The 19,688-nt window shown below is 40.6% G+C and overlaps 1 protein-coding gene across 1 annotated transcript in view; it reads right to left on the bottom strand.

Moving 5' to 3' along the window:
- Window positions 1–1,951: 1,951 nt before the first annotated feature.
- LOC134801358 (soluble guanylate cyclase 88E) overlaps window positions 1,952–19,688 on the bottom strand; it is a 58,712-nt gene continuing 40,975 nt past the window's right edge. Inside the window, exons 7-16 of the mRNA XM_063773898.1 lie at window positions 18,767–18,971; window positions 15,487–15,633; window positions 10,937–11,069; window positions 10,273–10,500; window positions 9,685–9,915; window positions 7,397–7,564; window positions 5,893–5,992; window positions 5,225–5,303; window positions 3,760–3,847; window positions 1,952–2,504 (exon numbers count right to left, since the gene is read on the bottom strand). Of these exons, the coding sequence (XP_063629968.1) occupies window positions 2,215–2,504; window positions 3,760–3,847; window positions 5,225–5,303; window positions 5,893–5,992; window positions 7,397–7,564; window positions 9,685–9,915; window positions 10,273–10,500; window positions 10,937–11,069; window positions 15,487–15,633; window positions 18,767–18,971 (1,669 nt within the window). The 3' untranslated portion in view covers window positions 1,952–2,214. The remainder of the gene's footprint in view (window positions 2,505–3,759; window positions 3,848–5,224; window positions 5,304–5,892; window positions 5,993–7,396; window positions 7,565–9,684; window positions 9,916–10,272; window positions 10,501–10,936; window positions 11,070–15,486; window positions 15,634–18,766; window positions 18,972–19,688) is intronic.

Raw genomic sequence — 19,688 nt, forward strand, 5'->3', positions numbered from 1 at the left:
ATCCGTACACGGCGGGAAGAAGTTGATAAATTTCGGGAAAAAATTGAAGAAATTTGAACCTTATACAGTTTCATTTTAAGTTCAAATTTCTTCAACAAAATATCTCCAGTTATCAACTTCTTCCCGCCGTGTACCGAAATAACAACTATATTTTGTTGCGAAAACAACTACCAATAATTCTTACTTTAATCCGCAATGCAGTTACAACTTTTATAAAATATTAAGTATGTATCTTTTATTTATTCCCAAGTATACATCAATCTATAATAAAATTCTATAGAAACCACTGTTAAACAGTGTCAATAAATTGTATGTTAAAGTAAGGTGGGCTAAGACTGTCACCGGGGTAAGACTATCACTTGTATGGAATCCTCATACTGTTTGTCTTGCCCCGTGCAAAATAAACTGTTAGTCTCACCCCACCTTACCTTATACAATTTGGTATTTTATTTCCTATTGTCATCGTGTAAAGCTCTTTTTAACTTGATAGCTAATAAGCTACAATCTTTGGAATTATCTTTGGAATGGCCATGCATGCACCATAAAAACAATAACTTAAATATTATACAATAGCAATTTTGCGTTCAATAACATATTTACTGGAATAAAATTTTTCCAAAATATATCTTACTTTAAAATGATATGGATTATGGCTGCACTATATAATATTATTGTAAAAAAATATATTGTTTATTTTATGGTTTATCCAATTATTATAAAAAGGTAACGCAGGTGTACCTAATCAATACAAACAGTGTAACACAGATGTTTTTTTTTAGTTTTTTTAAATCCGTCAAAACTCAAATTTATTGCACTTTATGAATAATATAATCCTTTGCAAATAAAATAATACTTAGACCTTTGATTCAAAAATATTAACTTTGTTTCTAATAAGTTATTTATAGTGCGTTTTAATTTTAATTGATATAAATCAGATATTACTGAAATGTTTTCTTCTACGACCAGGCTCCAATTTCACCACGGTGACAGGTGCGACAATTGTAAAACATCACTGTTGCTGACGTCACAGGCATCCATGGGCTACGGTTACCGCTTACCATCGGGCGGGCCGTATTCCTGTTTGCCACCATCATTGTTTTATTAAAAAAAACTTTATTATATCGAAAAAAAAACAGTTATTTCTCTTGCTAAGTTTATGACAATTGTCACAAAAACACTACAATTGTCTCGAAATTTCGACATATATTAACTCATTACCTGTCAAGAATTACCTACAATTCTTCTAAATCTTGACAATTGTCAGAAACTTCGCAAAAGAAATATCTGTTTTTTTCCGATATAATAAAGTTTTTTTTAATAAAACAATGATGGTGGCAAACAGGAATACGGCCCGCCCGATGGTAAGTGGTAACCGTAGCCCATGGATGCCTGTGACGTCAGCAACAGTGATTTTACAATTGTCGCACCTGTCACCATGGTGAAATTGGGGCCAGTACCGATAAAAATATGCCAATAAGCTTAGCTTACAGCTTATAAATTTAAAAATATACATATTATCTACATTTTTATTGATTCCGTGTAACGAAAGTTACGCGTATAAACGTACGAGTATTTTTTAATCGATTAAAATGTCGACAAATAATACAATACTTTCTCGGACTAGATAATTTATAACAACACAAACCTTGCATTCTTTAAGAATGAAAATAAACTAAAATTTTGCACAAATTACCTACTAAAACTGAACTACAACTTGAAAATTCATGGAATGTCAGAATCTTTAACATGAGTCCAGGAAGCTCATACGTAATTTGGTAGTGATAAAAAAAATTGCCCGACTAGCAGTTTTCACAAAAAGACCTATAAGTAAAAAGAATGAGCTTCTACCAAAATTACGGTTTTATTTTCTTCTGTAAGTACCTTGATTGAATTTTAATTCAAATTCAATTATGATAATACTTACCACCTAATATTTGCATAATGTGACCGATCAACAACATCAATGTTTCTATAATCCTTAACCAATGGACTCAATTCAATATTTTAATATCAGCACGTCATGATATTTGGGACATGACTTTGATAGAACAAAACAACTTTGACATTTTCTCTGGCACTGGCGTAGACACTTCACCAGATTGTTCGATATCTGCTGCCATCAAACAAGTCAAATTGAGCCTCATCACAGTCATCACTAAGTATCCAACATACATCATAGGCCTAAAGTGTAATTACCCGTGTTCAACTAAAATCCTAAATAAGTTGACAGCTAGAATTATTTTTATGTCTCACATGTGGGTTTCCGAACGCGCCACAACACTGGTGGTGATTCACGTTCTTCGTGTGATGGTGCCCATGGACCGGGGGGTTTTTGTCCTTTAATGATTCCTTGTGGGGCTTGGTGACGCAGGTTTTGTGGGGTGCTATCCGGGCTTTAAAGCGTCCCACTTTGCCAGGTTTGGGGTTTTCTGTGATGGCCTCTGAGACAGTGCAGATGTGGCTTTGGCTGAGCTCGTGTGCGTCTTGGTATTCTGTATCGGTTTCTGAAAGGATACAGTACAATTATTTACAAGAGTATTCTTAGATTTTTTATACAATTATGTTTATAGGGTTAGGGTGTTAGGGTTTATGTGCTTTGGGTTATTGCACAGTTATTAAACCTACTTGGTTTAGTTGGCGCAGTCGCTATGATTTATGTGCTACGTTCCCAGGAGAAACTAAAATGTAGCAATATCATGTCGGGAGTTCTGGGGGCATAGCCAAGTGACAATCGTTGATAGGAACCGATTGAAGGTGAAATAATGTACAGATGGAAAAGATTACGTGAATTTTCTTTGCATCTATCATCCCTATACATATTTTCTTTTAGATCGGCGTCTGTCGATGTACGACTGTTATCTTGGCAAGGCTTCCTGTAGGCAAAGGAGGATGTAGGTACCTTTATTGTATATGGATACGGAAATAATTCTAATATTCGCCTAGCTCTAGCTATTTCATCTGCGCTGTGTTGATGTGACGAGTCTGTGACGAGACAGGCGGGCGGCGCCGAGAGTACTACTGACATTCGAGAGACGCACTGTAACGCAGTGGTATTATACGGTAAGGTATGTTATAGCTACCTATTTTCTCTGCGCTGTGTTGATGTGACGAGTCTGTGACGACGCACGCAGGCGGCGCCGAGAGTACTACAGACATTCGTGAGACGCACACTGTAACGCAGTGGTATTATACGGTAAGGTATGTTATAGCTACCTATTTTCTCTGCGCTGTGTTGATGTGACGAGTCTGTGACGACGCACGCAGGCGGCGCCGAGAGTACTACAGACATTCGTGAGACGCACACTGTAACGCAGTGGTATTATACGGTAAGGTATGTTATAGCTACCTATTTTCTCTGCGCTGTGTTGATGTGACGAGTCTGTGACGACGCACGCAGGCGGCGCCGAGAGTACTACAGACATTCGTGAGACGCACACTGTAACGCAGTGGTATTATACGGTAAGGTATGTTATAGCTACCTATTTACTCTGCGCTGTGTTGATGTGTCGAGTCTGTGATAAGGCAAGTGGGCGGCGCCGAGTGTACTACGGACATTCGAGCCACGCACTGTAAAGGCCCCAGTACACAATGGGCCATCGCCGGCCACTCCAAGGGACGCAGCCATGCGGTAGAATGAGATAGCAATATCACTTGCTCCCTCTAACGCATAAATGCGTCCCTTGGAGTGGCCGGCGATGGCCCATTGTGTACTGGGGCCTTAACGTAGTGGTATTATACGGTAAGGTATGTTATAGCTACCTATTTCCTCTGCGCTGTGTTGATGTGACGAGTCTGTGACGACGCACGCGGGCGGCGCCGAGTGTACTGCGGACATTCGAGCCACGCACTGTAACGCAGGGGTATTTATATCACCAAAGTTAAAGTTATAGGTAACGTAAAGACTCACGTTAGAACGGTGCGGGTCCGGGCCGAAGCATCCGATAGAATTAAAGCATCATACGATCACCGATCACTCGTCAAAGAAAACGAAGTGTCGGAAGCCTCGGCTTGTACCCGGACCTTTTTAGCTTGAGTCATCCTTAAGGCCCCATCACACGAGCGCTTTTTCAACGCGCTTTATAAATGCGCTTGAATTCGTCCGCACGCTAAATTCGATTTAACTACCAAGGCTTAAAGTCGTAAATCCAACAACGCTTGATAAAAAGCGCCACCGCCGTCGTGTGAATAAATACACATGTATCCATTTGTGTCATTCAAGCGCTTTTTTAACGCGCGTTGTAAAAGCGCTCGTGCGTATGAGGCCTTAAGACGCTGAAACGCTTTAAAAGTGCCTTGTCATAATACTGATGTAAATATATAAACGATTCGATATAAAAAAAATACCCAATTAAGTACTTACTTATAAAGAGTAAATATTGAGTTGATAGTAGTAGCCATCACTAATGCTAGGAAAGAAGATTCAAGATAGCAACTATATATTAGAGATGCCACGAATATTCGGCAACTATTCGGTATTCGGCCTATTCGGCCATGTTTTCTTGGAAAGTTGTTAAACACGAAGACCCTGTTTTTGAGCATTTGTTGATTACAAATATTTTTATTTTTATCATGGGTCTAATTTAATTGACTCTAACTACATTCACTAGTTCTGAGCAACAAAAGTCAAATCAGCAAACGTTGTGCTTTGTTGGCGAACAGTTTTCATAATTAACGTGACTCAAAATGTTCGCATCTTATGCCGAATATTTGGTAGCGGAATATTCGGCGCTTCGGCCGAGAGAGGGGCCAAATATTCGGTATTCGGTATTCAGCCAATCCCACTATTCGGGGCATCTCTAATCTATATCTTCTAGCCGCCCAGAGGCCTATAGAAAGGCCTCCCGTTCCATTCAAAGCCAAATAATCAAAATTGCATCTGTCTTGGCAAGTTTTAATATCTGGGCGGCTAGAGAATATGCGGCTTTCCATCAGAGAAGGGTCCTTGTGCTTGAACTGCAATAAGGACGTTTCAATCAGAATTTCGGGTTGACGTTTCAGATGGAAACGTCGTTATTGCACATGAAGCATACAACCCTTCTGTGATGGAAAACCACATATGGCAAGTACCAAAGCACTAGAACTAGAACTTAGGGCCACTTACATCATTCACTAACCCGGAGATAACCGGTTAAACCTGGAGTTACATGGTTACCACTACAATTTGACACTGGGTTTGGGTTTAACCGGTTAACCCCGGGTTAGTGGAATATAGTATAAAACTTACAGCTGCATCACCCAAGTTCTCCTCCCTTTCTTTGGAGGGGGGCGCGGTACCGTTTCTGCAAGGGGACGTCGCACTGTAACTACAGACGGACGAATGACAGACGCTGACGTGTTATTGCTTACGCAGCGTACTACGTAGGCGAACAACACGTGAACGCGAAGCGAAGCGATGCGGCGCGGGGTGAATGAATCCTTTGATACCTATAGAAGTGTCCTACGTGGGCGATCTCGTTGCGAACGCGAACGCCTTGGACCCGCCGCGCCGCGCCGCGTCGCGTTCGCGAGTTGTTCGCTTACGTAAGACGCAGCGTTAGACTAAATAGGTAGAAGGGAAGGGATCCTTCATAAAACACGAAAAAACGTGAAAGATCATTACGTTTCTTGTAATTTTACGATAGGTTATTAAGTGAAGGTTTTTACTGTTCACCTGTTAAGATTTATGAAAGGAATACTTATAGTAATTAGGTTCCGTTTGGTACCGACGGTACCGATTTTTTAACAAGCTGATACGTCTGCGAGCGATACTCCAAATTTCTAAGTCCTGCCGGAAGTGTAACATTTTGCATTATTCCTTTAATATAAAATTTACCGACGGTACGAGTACCGTTCGGTTAGGTAATCCATAGAAGGAAATTTGAACATTTTAAGGTAAACTTAGCATCAATTTACCAAATAGAATTGAGGCTGTCGATGGTCCTCGCAGGGTCCGTGGCGAGGGACTCTGTATCAGCCCAGTTGCCGCCCAAGCTCGCCGAATTAGACCTCGAATCTGCAAACATGGTGTTATAAACGGAAATAAAATCCATATATTAAAGGAAAAGTGACTAATCTCTAGTAAGTATCTGAGGCCGGAATCAAACTTCGCAACTAAGAGCTCTTTCCCACTGACGTACAGTTTTTTGCGGGTACGGTTTTCTGCGGGATCCCGTTTTCTTTAGTATGCGTGCAGTATCCCGCAAACATAATGCTCGTGTGAACGTTACTACTAAAACGGGATCCTGCAGAAAACCAACCCGCAAAAAACTGGACGTCAGCGGGAAAGAGCTCTAAGGCCTCCAACTAGACCATCCGACACCCGATCACCTATGTCCGTACAGAATGTCTAACAAATGAAGTTGAAACGATTTTTGCTTGTATTATATTATGTTATATATGTTTACAAAATGCTTTTAATAACCCATAGGTATATGTATAAGTGCCAAGAGGACAGTGAAGCAATCAGGATATATTTAAAGAAGCCTCACGCTAGACTATTTGATCTATCCGATCTATTGTATCCGATTCGATTCTATCCGATCTAGACCAGTGGTATATGTCACTCTTTCTCTATTATCTTAGCGTATAAAGGATGACTCACGCTTGACCGGGCCGAGCCCGGGCCGAGGCGTCAGTCATGTAATTTTCTATGACAGCTGATCGGTGATGACGTGGTGGTTTCGATAGAAAACGAAGCGCCGGAAGTTCCGACCCGGCCCCGGCCCACTCTAGAGTTTAGCGTTCGTTTTCTATGGAAAGCACCATGTGATCACCGATCAGCCGTCATAGAAAATGACATGTCGGACGCCTCGGCCCGGGCTCGGCCCGGTCAAGCGTGAGTCATCCTTTATACGCTAAGATAATAGAGAAAGAGTGACATATACCACTGGTCTAGCGGTAATAGTAGATCGGATACAATAGATCGGATAGATCAAATAGTAGAGCGGTGGTCCGTAATAGTAGATAGGTGCAACTTGGACATACGCTAAGATGAGAGAGAGATTGACAGGTACCTACCTCTGGTCTTCTCAGTCTTGTGGAGTTGGCAATGCTAGAATACATTCGTCGTTCATTCACTGGTTCAAACCCCGGCTCGTACCAATGAATCTTTCGGAACTTATGTACGAAATATCATTTGATATTTACCAGTTGCTTTTCGTTGAAGGAAAACGTCTTGAGGAAACCGGACTAATCCCAATAAGGCCTAGTTTCCCCTCTAGGTTAGAAGGTCAGATGGCAGTCGGTTTCGTAAAAACTAGTGCCTACGTCAATTCTTGGGATTAGTAGTCAAGCGGACCCCAGGCCCTATGAGCCGTGGCAAAATACCGGGACAACGCGAGGAAGAAGAAGTTCATTCACTGGTTACGTGACTGTTGAAGTGGCGTGGCCATTGGCTGTATGTGTGAGGGAGACATACCTCTGGGCTTCTCAGTCCTATTCGGCGAGTTAGCTAAGCTCCGTCGCGCGACATCTTGGAAAGTGACAGGCGAGTACATCCGTCGTTCTTCTATAGGTGACGTCAGAGTTGGTGTCGCGTGCCCTGAGTTCCGGACTGTTTGGGTTGACGGCTGGGCTAAAGTGTTCCCTGGAATCAGAAGATTTGGACGGCATAGTTCTAGTTAAATAAATATTATAGGACTATTTTACATAAGTAGATCGACCTTGTCCCACAGTAAGCTCAATAAGGTTTGTGTTTCGGGTACTAGACGACGATATATATACTACAGTTGCCTCCAGAATCTCGCGAACTAAATTGACAGGTCAATGTGCACAAATGATACCACAGTTTGGCCAATGCTGTTCATATCGATATTTTCAAAAAGTTTGCATTAGAGAATATCGCGAGAATTCACCGCTAGGGGCGCTACTGTTGCGCGGTCAGTTAAAATGTATTGGTTAAACATATTGTAATTAAATAAATATCTTATTTTATTTATTTTGTTTTATTTGTTAGGAAAGCTTACAGCGAGAGCAGGCGTGGCTCACTCCGCTATTTCGTCGCTTTGCTACAGGTAGCTAAAAGTACGTCCGCTCCACACCAATTTTGGTGGCTAGCCATAAGCCGCGCGTGGCGCTGTCGCCACCTAGCGGCCATATCTGTCCTGATCGTAACAGACGCGTTTTGTTAGAGAGTGAGTCTTCTGTACCTAGTACTATTATTTATTCTGTGGCGAGAGTAACAAGTTAGGTGATAACATAGAAACAGTGATTTTGGCTCAAAATTTCAAATAAGTTCAATGTGATTAATTTCTCATTTACTTTGTGTGGTGTGGAAGCAAAGATTAAATCGTCTCGGTGATCCCTATTGCTTCGATTGTAAAGACCAGTCCCTAAACTGGATATTGAAGTTCACAATTAGGTCAGAATTTAAATCATTATGGATCAATCTTATCTACCGGCCACATGTACAAAATTAAATCAACAATTTTAGATTTATGGCGACAACCGAGCTCTTGAAATTGCCCCCAAACCTGCATACTAACATCGAAATTAGTCGTTTCGCATCCGCACCTCCTGATTTGATCGGTAACGTCACAATCGAATCAACCACTTTTCGCAGCATATAAATCGAAATCGTTTGTGGGTCACACTAAACAATTATCACATGGGTAGTAAGTGCAATAATATTATTATACTACTCTTTGGTGCAATATCTTACTTATCGATATCATTCTATCGACATATACTCGTGACTATTTTTTCTTTGCTATTCCTGGCATCATTTTATTTGTCAAACTAATGCCAATTTAGTTCGCGAGATTCTGGAGGCGACTCTTAGTATATCCATACTTAATATAGGGTTGAAATATACAGATTTTTGCACTAATGTTTAACAAACTGTATCTCAAAAACGGTGAGAAATATTAACGTGATTAATTAAGTAGAAAATAAAGTACGTAGCCTAAACAATTCCCTGTTTGCGTAAAAGTCCTTAATTCGTTCTGTTCCACCCGATATAAATATACGCACCTCTACCTACTTATATACAATCGTCGTCTAGTACCCACAACACAACAAGTCAGACCCCATATGGAGTACTGCTGTCACCTTTGGGCAGGAGCACCTGGATGCCAGCTTGGACCCTTCGACTCAGTCCAAAGGCGCGCTGTACGAATCGTCGATGATCCCAAAGTCACAAGCGGTATTGAACCTTTAAGTCTAAGGAGAGACTTTGCCTCCTTGTGTGTGTTCTACCGCTTGTGCAATGGGCTGTGCTCTGAGGAATTATTTGACATGATGCCAACGGCCGCTTTCTATCACCGCACCGCTCGCCGTCGGCAGGGTGTTCAGTTCATCCTCACACCCTAGAACCTAAATGGTCGCGTACTGTGCGATTTAAGAGGAATTTCCTCCCGCGGACGCTCCGGCTGTGGAATGAGCTCCCTTCCGAGGTTTTCCCGAGGGTCTACAGTATGGGGTTCTTCAAAAAAGGAGTGTACAGGTTTTTAAAAGGTCGGCAACGCGCTAGTAACACCTCTGGAGTTGCAGGCGTCCATAGGCTACGGTGACTGCTTACCATCAGGCGGGCCGTAAGCTTGTTTGCCACCGATGTGGTATAAAAAAAAAACACAAGCCTTATTGAGCTTACTGGGACTAGGTCGATCTGTGTAAAATTGTCCTATAATATTTATTTATTTAAGAGAGTGAGGAGAATACTAGGTACCAGGGTCACATCAACCATAATGTGACTAAATGAATATTTACCTGATAGACTGACCAACGAGCACGGTCCAGAGTTATGCACGGCATTAGCCACCTGCAAACCGTTGTTCTCCTTATTCAAGAACTGCTGCGCAGAATACTCAGCAATGGAGTCTCTGACATCAGCCGCTCGCTCCCATTCTGGCTCCATCCCTGGTTGGAGTTGGGGCGATATCACCTTGGTTAGGGAAGGTCTGGACTCCCTACCTTCGAGCCAGTAGGTCTTCATTGAGCCTGGAATTTGAAATTAGTTAGTTACAAACATTCTAAAACTAAAATTTGGGTTTCAAACGCTGACATTAAGACCTCCTGGCCTTATGACTAAATTGTCATGAAAGAAAGGATCTTAGACACACCTTTGGAAGAAGTTACAAAATATCATTTTTACAATTCCGGTTCCACTCATAGAGTGAGGTAAGATTAGTAGTTTTTTTTCGCTTTGTAGATACTAAAATCTAGTCATCTTATGTCTGCATTAATTTTGCATTGACACAATGATATACTTTAATGAAAATGGGACATTTATGAAGCTGTTGCCTAGTTATTTCAATGTAGCCCAGCACTATATATGGTATTTGTGTAAGCACTAACCTTTCCCTTTAACCTGTATTTCTCCCCTCTCCTGCACCATATAAGAGGGCGAGAGTAGCTCTTGTGTCGTCTCCGATATATGGATCCTCATGGCTTCCGAGGTGGACTCCATTCGCGAGGCGGTGTTGACGGAATCACCGAAGAGGCAGTATCGAGGCATTTTGAGGCCAACAATGCCGGCTACGACTGCACCGGAGTGAACGCCCACTCTTATAGAGAGATGAGAGCCTAGAACAGAGGAACGGTGGAAACTAGTTGGCAGACATCGATCTATCAGCTAAAAGTGGCCACCGCAGAACATAGGCCTTTCACATCAAACGCCACGAAGTCAGATCGAACAACCACAGCTAGTGGACATTTATCCGGGCATGCTTGCGTGTTGATAAGGATTAGCCGATTTTTTTTCTCATATTTATAACTGTACATGGATCTTTAAGGTTGGTATTCCATCTGTCCAAAGTGTATTTTGTCTCACATTTTGCTTAACGAGAGAGTGAGACGCAAGGAAATTGGACCAAGAAATTGGATAGGTGGATAGGTGGTGGTAAGTTAATAGTATCCAATATGATCAAGCCTCAAATCACAAACTTTCACAGAAGCCCTCAGGAGTCTCAGGTCCAATATTTGGCAGTAGTCTTCATAATTTTATTGTGTTGCCCCGTACCTGTGCTAGGATCCTTAAGGTCAGTGATGGCGTCCACCATGTCAAGCGCCATATCGCAGACTTTCTCGGCGTGGTTGTCTTCTTTCTCAGGAGCCCCGGATACAACCATATAAGCATCTCCTATCGTTTCCACCTGCAATTATAGATTCTTAAATTTTTCTTTGGATATTCAACAAATAGGCTACATGACAAATTTTCATTGATGGTAAAAATCAATCAGGTTTGTTTTTAGGATCAAATGTCTATATGGGACCCATTGCATTAAAGCAATACAAAAGTCAGAAATGATAGTCAAAGTCCGACAGTCGTACTTCACTCCCGAAACGCCCCTAACAAAACGATAAGTGACCGTGACGTCAAGGTCACTGAGAGTCCATCTTGAAGTATGAACACTATGAACAAAACAAGAAAATTGCGTTTTTGTCGGTGAAATATTGCGTTTATGTATATAGTTGCGATACAATCTTTTTTTTGGATGAAATGTGAGGAATCGAATGGTATCCTTACTTATTTCGTTTTTAGTAGTTAAAAAAAAACTTAAATTTTGTAATTTTCAGGTGCTGTATTTTTGTATTATTTCCATTTTTTTTTAATATCCACAATATGTGATAAATTGCTCATTTGCTATCTATTTTACTAGATTTTGTTATAAAATTCAACATGCGTCATGGCAGTAAATAAGGATGAAGACACCATCATCCCTATTTACTGCCATGACGCACTTAGGAAATTGGAAAACAAATTTGAATTTGGAATTCAATTGAATGACTTTTCTAATCACAGAAAAAAGTAAAACTGCTTTCTTTTTAATGGCTGTAATGGCAGCATTATCAACAATGTCAGTGTTATGCGGAAAGTGCGTAGAGTTAGACCATGACAAGTCTGTAACGATTTTGATAGCACACGCAGTGCAAGTGTTATTTAATCGTCATAATTTCATAGAAGTTGAACGTTTAAAATAACACTTGCACTGCGTGTGCTATCAAAATCCTTGCAGACTTTTCTTGGTTTAACTCTATAGTAGGTATACAGTCTGTATACAGGGTATCATGAGACGTGAGCAGGACTAAGCCTACACAATCAGTAAATGTTAATGAATCGTTCACAACAATTTTTTTTAAAGTAAAACAATCACGTTTTTAGGGTTCCGTAGCCAAATGGCAAAAAACGGAATCCTTATGGATTCGTCATGTCTGTCTGTCTGTCCGTCCGTATGTCACAGCCACTTTTTTCCGAAACTATAAGAACTATACTGTTGAAACTTGGTAAGTAGATGTACTTGTTCTGTGAACCGCATTAAGATTTTCACACAAAAATAGAAGAAAAGCAATAAATTTTGGGGGTTCCCCATACTTAGAACTGAAACTCAAAATTCTTTCATCAAACCCATACGTGTGGGGTATCTATGGATAGGTCTTCAAAAATGATATTGAGGTTTCTAATATCATTTTTTTCTAAACTGAATAGTTTGCGCGAGTGACACTTCCAAAGTGGTACAATGTGTCCCCCCCCCCTGTAACTTTTAAAATAAGAGAATGATAAAACAAAAAAATATATGAAGTACATTACCATGCAAACTTCCACCGAAAATTGGTTTGTACAAGATCTAGTAAGTAGTTTTTTTTTAATACGTCATAAATCGTAAACCGCAATTTACGGAACCCTTCATGGGCGAGTCCGACTCGCACTTGGCCGCTTTTTTTCTGTTGTTAAACTTTTTGGTAAGGACAAATTTATTTATCTACAATCATGGAGACCCTACAACATTTAATTAACAAAGATAAAACCTTTCTTACCGTTATGACAGCACTTTTAATATGAAGAAAATAAAATGTCACACTTTGCGAGATACGATTTTTCAAAAGTCTTAGACTCTGATGTCATTAAATTTGGCACTCGTAATCAGCTTGTAATGGAATAAAACGAAGAGGGTGAGGGTGACCATAAATGTCGTAAATAAATTAAAACTTTTTTTAAAACAGTATAAAATAAATTAAAGTTAATCTCACAAATACTGGTACGAAACAGTTGCTAATAACTAACTGTATAACTTACTGTATGCGTAGGCTTGATCCTGCTCAAGTCTCATGAATCATCCTGTAGATTAGGAGATCAGTTTTACCCTCACTTTTAAAACTATTCTACCGATGTTAACTGTCAGCGGGCAGCCACAGCTGACAGTAAAGGCAGAATAATCAGTTTAAACGTGCGGGCTGACCTCACTTTACCGTCAAATATCCTTTTAATTTAAATTCTACTAACAATAATCTTCTGAGGTAAATTACATAGCAATAGCACAGGAAATGTCTCACAGTTTTAATTAAAAAGTCACAACCACCACCACCCCGCAACTCAAGCATATTAGGCCAATCAAATTAGATTTGTTTCAGGAATTAATTCCCAGCAAGCTGGAAATCGTCTTAATACCTTCATTTGGTTCTTCTTCTTTGTCGTCACACTCTTGTCAGAGTGGTCGTGGTCGTCATATCAGGGCTGGTGGCAAGCTTCACAATCTGTCACCATTCCTCCCGTACTGTAGCCCTTCTTGTACATTCATGGAGTGGTTCATTGAATGCACTTTTGACTAGGTCTGACCAACGCATTAGTGACGCCTTGTGCCTGGCGCCTTGTGCCTTCGACTTTTCCCTGCACTACAAGTCGTTCCACAGATGTATCATATCGACGCGTAATATGTTCTAAATTAGCGTAAACCGAGTTTGCTCTTTTTCAGTTTTTTGCTTGTAGTTCAAAAACGATACGTCCGACGGAAAATTTGCTCTAATCATGATAAAAACTTACATCTGAGGATCTGAAAAATACCTTAATATGAAGTCGTATCAAACATTGTAAAAAATGGTCACCACATCGAATTTCTTTTTTTTTGGTAAAATCGTGGTAAAATCCAGATTTTATTAAGTGTCTGATTTACAGCCATCTTGTTGGTAGTGACCTTGATTTTGACGGTGGGTTCCTTTTACACAGCGAGTGGTTTTATCAGTCCAAGGTAAAATGTATCTCCTAAGGCTCCCAAATTTATCCACACCTCCTGGGATGGAGCAAACTCGGATTATATGAATTTAGTACCTAATGAAAGTATTAAAATGATTTCTAGCTTGCTGGGAATTAATTCCTCAAAATGCTTTTTTTTATCTAATTTGATTTGCCTATAAGTGTCATCGGTAAATCAGTTTCAACTTTAAATGGATTGCTCAAAAATACGGTAAAGAGCGGACCGAGACGGGATAAAAGTGTTATAAATTAAGTGTAATCTCGATGAAAATCGAGTGGGACGGGACCTATTAAAGTAAACTTGAAAGTTTTAATTAACAGTGACCCAACTTGCGGCCTTGTGGCGAACATTTGCCCAGGTTTGTTAACTGAGTGGGGGTTAGACAAACATTGTTGTTTCGTCCCGTGTAATCTATCTTAAATCCACTTACACCATCCCGCCAACCCCCCGGGTTACCCCGTTAAAACTGTGACAAATTGAAATGTTAACATGGTTACTCCAGGTGTAACCGGTTAACCCCGGGTTAGTACCGGGTAACCCGATACATATAGGGGTAACTGGGAGTATGTAATAAGAAATGCAGGAGTACTTAATTAAGAACTTGTATTCACACAACCACTACCAGGCTCCAATTTCACCACGGTGACAGGTGCGACAATTGTAAAACATCACTGTTGCTGACGTCACAGGCATCCATGGGCTACGGTTACTGCTTACCATCGGGCAGGCCGTATTCCTGTTTGCCACCATCATTGTTTTATTTAAAAAAACCTTATTAAATCGAAAAAAAAAACAGATATTTCTCTTGTAAAGTTTATGACAATTGTCACAAGAAACACTACAATTGTCACGAAATTCCGACATATAACTCATTACCTGTCAAGAATTACCTACAATTCTTCTAAATCTTGACAATTGTCAGAAACTTCGCAAAAGAAATATCTGTTTTTTTCCGATATAATAAAGTTTTTTTTAATAAAACTATGATGGTGGCAAACAGGAATACGGGCCGCCCGATGGTAAGTGGTAACCGTAGCCCATGGATGCCTGTGACGTCAGCAACAGTGATTTTACTATTGTCGCACCTGTCACCGTGGTGAAATTGGGGCCAGGAGACAACTAAGGAGCGAGCTATGCGTTGGACCTTCCGTAGGCGCGCGGAATGCTGACAACGCATAAGCTGAGGGGCTACCGCGAAAACCGATATTCGCAAATTGCGGGGATCTTTCTCTTTTACTCCAATGAAGGCGTAACGCAGCGTACTACGTAGGCGAACAACACGCGAACGCGAAGTGAAGCGATGCGGCGCGGGGTGAATCAATCCTTTGATACCTATAGAAGTGTCCTACGTGGGCGATCTCGTTGCGAACGCGCACACCTTGGGCCCGCCGCGCCGCGCCGCGCCGCGTCGCGTTCGCGAGTTGTTCGCTTACGTAAGACGCAGCGTTCTTAGAGTGACAGAGGAAGATGCCCGCAATTTGCGAACTTCGTTTTTCGCGGTTATAGCCCTGTCCAAACCTTGTCCCTATAATACACATACCTTATAGACCCGGTTCCGTTCAGTAAGTGTATCGAAGATGGAGTACATGGCGTTTAGCATGGACACCACTTCCATGGGGGTGATGCGGGAGCAGATCTCCGTGAACGTGACCACGTCGGAGAAGAGGATGGACACGCTGTGGAACATCTGAAAAACGAAACATCATCATCATTCTAGCCTTCAGTCGCCCACTGCTGAGCATAGGCCTCTCTTCGTGTACGTCACTTATCCCAGTCCTGGGGTAGTCTCATCCAAAAGTGCCCCGCGATTTTCTGAATGTCATCCACCCAACGAGCCAACGGACGCCAGGCGCTTCTTTCATCCGAAAGCGGCCACCAATCCGTCAACATTTTGGTCCATCTGCCATCACTCTGCCTAGCAACATGTCCCGCTCAACTCCATTTAAGCTTGGTGATGACGTCACCCACGTCTCGCACCTTGGTGGAGCGTCGGATAACAAAACACACTCTAATTAGTGCCTACTAGGTATTTCATGTGTAACATTTGTAAAAAACCTAGGCGTATTATGACTACTATGCATAAGGATATTGGATTACAAGGAGTTTAAGAGTCAAAAGCTTGACATATTTAGCACTAAATCATTTAAGGTAAGCGTACTGGTGCTCGACACGGTACCAGTACATGTCATCTTGAAACTTAAGTCATTGTCAATAGAGGGCGTGACAGCAAGGTGTCATCTATTGGGCATTAGCATGTAGAGCACTAGTACGGTTACCTTAGTAATTTTGAAACATTTCAATTCCGTAAAGTAGGTACCTATCTTATTGTCCAATCCCTCTCGCGTAAATAGACAAGATTTACCTTCCCCGTCGTCGGCACCAATGGCAAGCATCTTCCACTTAGAAGGGAACAGTCTCTATTCTACAAACATAGGTGCCAATGACTGATATTTTTCAGTGCCACTCATTGGGTAGTGTTTCTTTTTTTTTTTTCGATGTGGCGCGCGCACAGCTCTTGTGAGCAAGGACCCCGCTAAGGATACGGGCGAGCCTTGCTCATGTGCATATCTGTCGCCAGTTTTCCCTATACGACACCCACGGGACGAGATGGGGTGGTGCTATTCTTTTTAGTTTACCCTCAATTTACTTTACAGTACATGTGGTCCTATTTTCCCGCACTAGTGCGTAAAATAGCACTTTTCGTGCATATGTCAAAAGTTTAAAGGGCCATATGTACTGTAAAATGTTGTACGATACACGTGCGAATAGGTAATTCGCAAATCGTGTCGATTTAAAACACTCCATTTGGTCGTGTTTTAATTTATCGCCACTCGTTTCGAATTTCCTCTTTTCCGCACTTGTATCGTAAATAACTATTACGCTAGGATGGTGCTACTTTACCGCCCTAGGGCGGGATTAAGACAATACGTGCCTATGTCAAAAATTTAAAGGGCCATATGTACTGTAACACGTTGTACAATACACGTGCGAAAAGGTAATTCTCAACTCGTGTCGATTTAAAACGCTCCCTTCGGTCGTGTTTCAGTTTATCGCCACTCGTTGCGAATTTTCTACTTTTCACTCTTTGTATCGTAATGTACTAATTTTTATTATTTTATACTTATAGTTATGAGCGAGTATTCGTGATATATTTTAACAATTAGCCGCCCATACGTCAAACCTTGCCAAGTAAAATTAAAATGTATTTTGTCAACACAAAGTTCAAATTAGAATGGAACAGGAGACCTTTTTATAGGTCTCTGGGCGGCTAGAGGTTAAGGTAACAATCTTGTCTCATTTGACATAATTGCTCTGCCTTACCTCGAATGTCAACCTCTTCGTACTCCCTAGCCCATTTCAGTCTCTTATTACAGGTTAAAGGAGCTTATTACACGTTAGAACGGGCAGTGCCCGGACCGGAACTTCCGGCGCTTACTTTTCTATGACATGACAGGTGATCACGTGATGCTTTCCATAGAAAACCGATGAGCTGAAAGCTCCGGCCCGGACACGGCCCGTTCTAACGTGAGCGATCCTTAACATAACAGTTCCACCAAGTCATTTTCACAGCGATTTAGATAGAGCCCTCTCTAAGTGCAGTTAGCTCCAGGGGACAAATTTACTCCACACCACCTAATTGAGGGTTATCCACGGGGATCACCTTTATTACATCTATCCTTTTAAGAACATTATGCTACGCATGTGAGTGTGAAATGTGTAAATTGTTCACAAATGTAAAGCACGAAACACGAAAATGAAAGCACTCAAAGTGCACGTGCAGCCCTTAATCAATATCTATGCTAAGCAGACACTAAAGTTAAAATGAACTTGAATATAACTTTGTAAGTTGCGGGCGAATTTCCGATACTAAGTAAAATTGAAACTTAAGTTTTGTAGCGTAAGGTATAAAATATACACAATAATAATCAACTCACTCAAATTCGCTTTAGATACTTCTTGAACGGGTAACTGAGAGAAAGTTTGCATTATATGCTTTCTTGTTACATGAGATATGTAAGAAACTTAAAAACTATATTGAAGATCAATGAAAACGGGTACACGTACCAAATACCTCATAAAAATATTGAACCTAAATCCAAGGAAAGACTGCTTTTGTACTTAAGCGTGCTCTTTCGCTTGTAAAAGGGCTTATGTTCAGAAGAATCGTTTGAGATGAAGGCACGACTACTGTGGGGCTAGGTACTTTTTTAAATCTCATCGCTCACTAGCACAGCATCTAAACCCCGGAATCTAAGTTTTAAATAATCTCAACCCGATAGCTCACTTCACAAGTATCAATAGGGTTTTACCGCTTTAGCGTCGACCATCAACTTGCTTAGGTTAGGTATCATCTGGTACAACAGTTAATCAGTTCATTTAATCTTGTTATCCAGTTTTTACCTCAGATTCCTCACCTCACATCCCTTCTGTTTCAGTTGTTTGCTTGAAAACATCGACAGAAACTTACCTCGCACGTATCAATAGGGTTCTCCCCCTTCCTTAGTCTATCAGCAACTTGCTTAGGTATCATCTGGTACAAGAGCTCGTTAGTCCTTTTCATCTCCTCATCCAGTTTTACTTAGGAAACCTCACCTCATACCTTACCTGTTTCAGTTATTTGCTTGAAAACATCGACAAAAACTTACCTCCCACGTATCAATAGGGTTCTCCCTCTTCCTTAGTCGATCGGCAACTTAGGTATCATATGGTACAAGAGCTCGTTAGTCCTTTTCATCTCCTTATCCAATTTTTACCTCAGTATCCTCACCTCACACCCGTCCTGTTTCAGTTTTTGCTTGAAAACATCGACAAAAACTTACCTCGCACGTATCAATAGGGTTCTCCCCCTTCCTTAGTCTATCAGCAACTTGCTTAGGTATCATCTGGTACAAGAGCTCGTCAGTCCGTTTCATCTCCTCGTCCAGTTTTCTCATGGATTCTTCTAGTTTCTTGCTCTTCTGCTGCTCCTGGTCCAGGGCTAGTTTGAGCTCCACGGATTGCTGCGTCCCGGCTAACATCAGGTCTCTAGAAAGTTTAAAAAAGTTTGAGTGGTAAGTACTTACCCAACTAGAGTTTTCGTGACAACGTTGTTAGGTATAACCTTTTTCATATGCAATCATTAATTATATTTCATCGACTTCAGAAAAAAGAGGAGGTTCAATTAGTCGAATCTTTATTTTTACATAAAATTTCATCGATAACTTGGACATTATTATACAGATTCTTTTTTTGTTAAAAGCTGTTATTAATCTCTTCTTAATTTCCTCATTTTCCTTGAAACTATTTGTTGTTGTGTGATAGCAAGTCGATTTTGTTCATAATTATTTTCATTTTCCTTTTTGTTTATACTCTCATAATGGATACTAGTAATATAAAACTCGAAACGAGAAAAGCCGATTAGATATTAAGATAATATTATATTTCACTGAATTAATATGGTCTCTTCATAGAAATAAGGTTAATAAGGTCAAACTTCTAAAACCGAAAATATTAATATAAAATTGATGAATTGCTCCTCAAATTTCTTAAGAGCTCTTTATGTATAGTCCCTACTGGGGCCTTCTCAATATTACCTAACGTTTGGCTCCTTCAGGGTATTAAAATGTCAGTACTTATCGAAGTTATTAGAAGAATGCAAATAGTTTATTATTAAATAAATTTTATCTTCATTTTGTGTGTTCAACGATATATTCAATTATACGAAATATACAAAGAAAATGTCTTGAAGTAATAGGTAAATAA

The sequence above is a fragment of the Cydia splendana genome, chromosome 21, assembly GCF_910591565.1.
Source record: "Cydia splendana chromosome 21, ilCydSple1.2, whole genome shotgun sequence".
NCBI classification, from domain to species: domain Eukaryota; kingdom Metazoa; phylum Arthropoda; class Insecta; order Lepidoptera; family Tortricidae; genus Cydia; species Cydia splendana.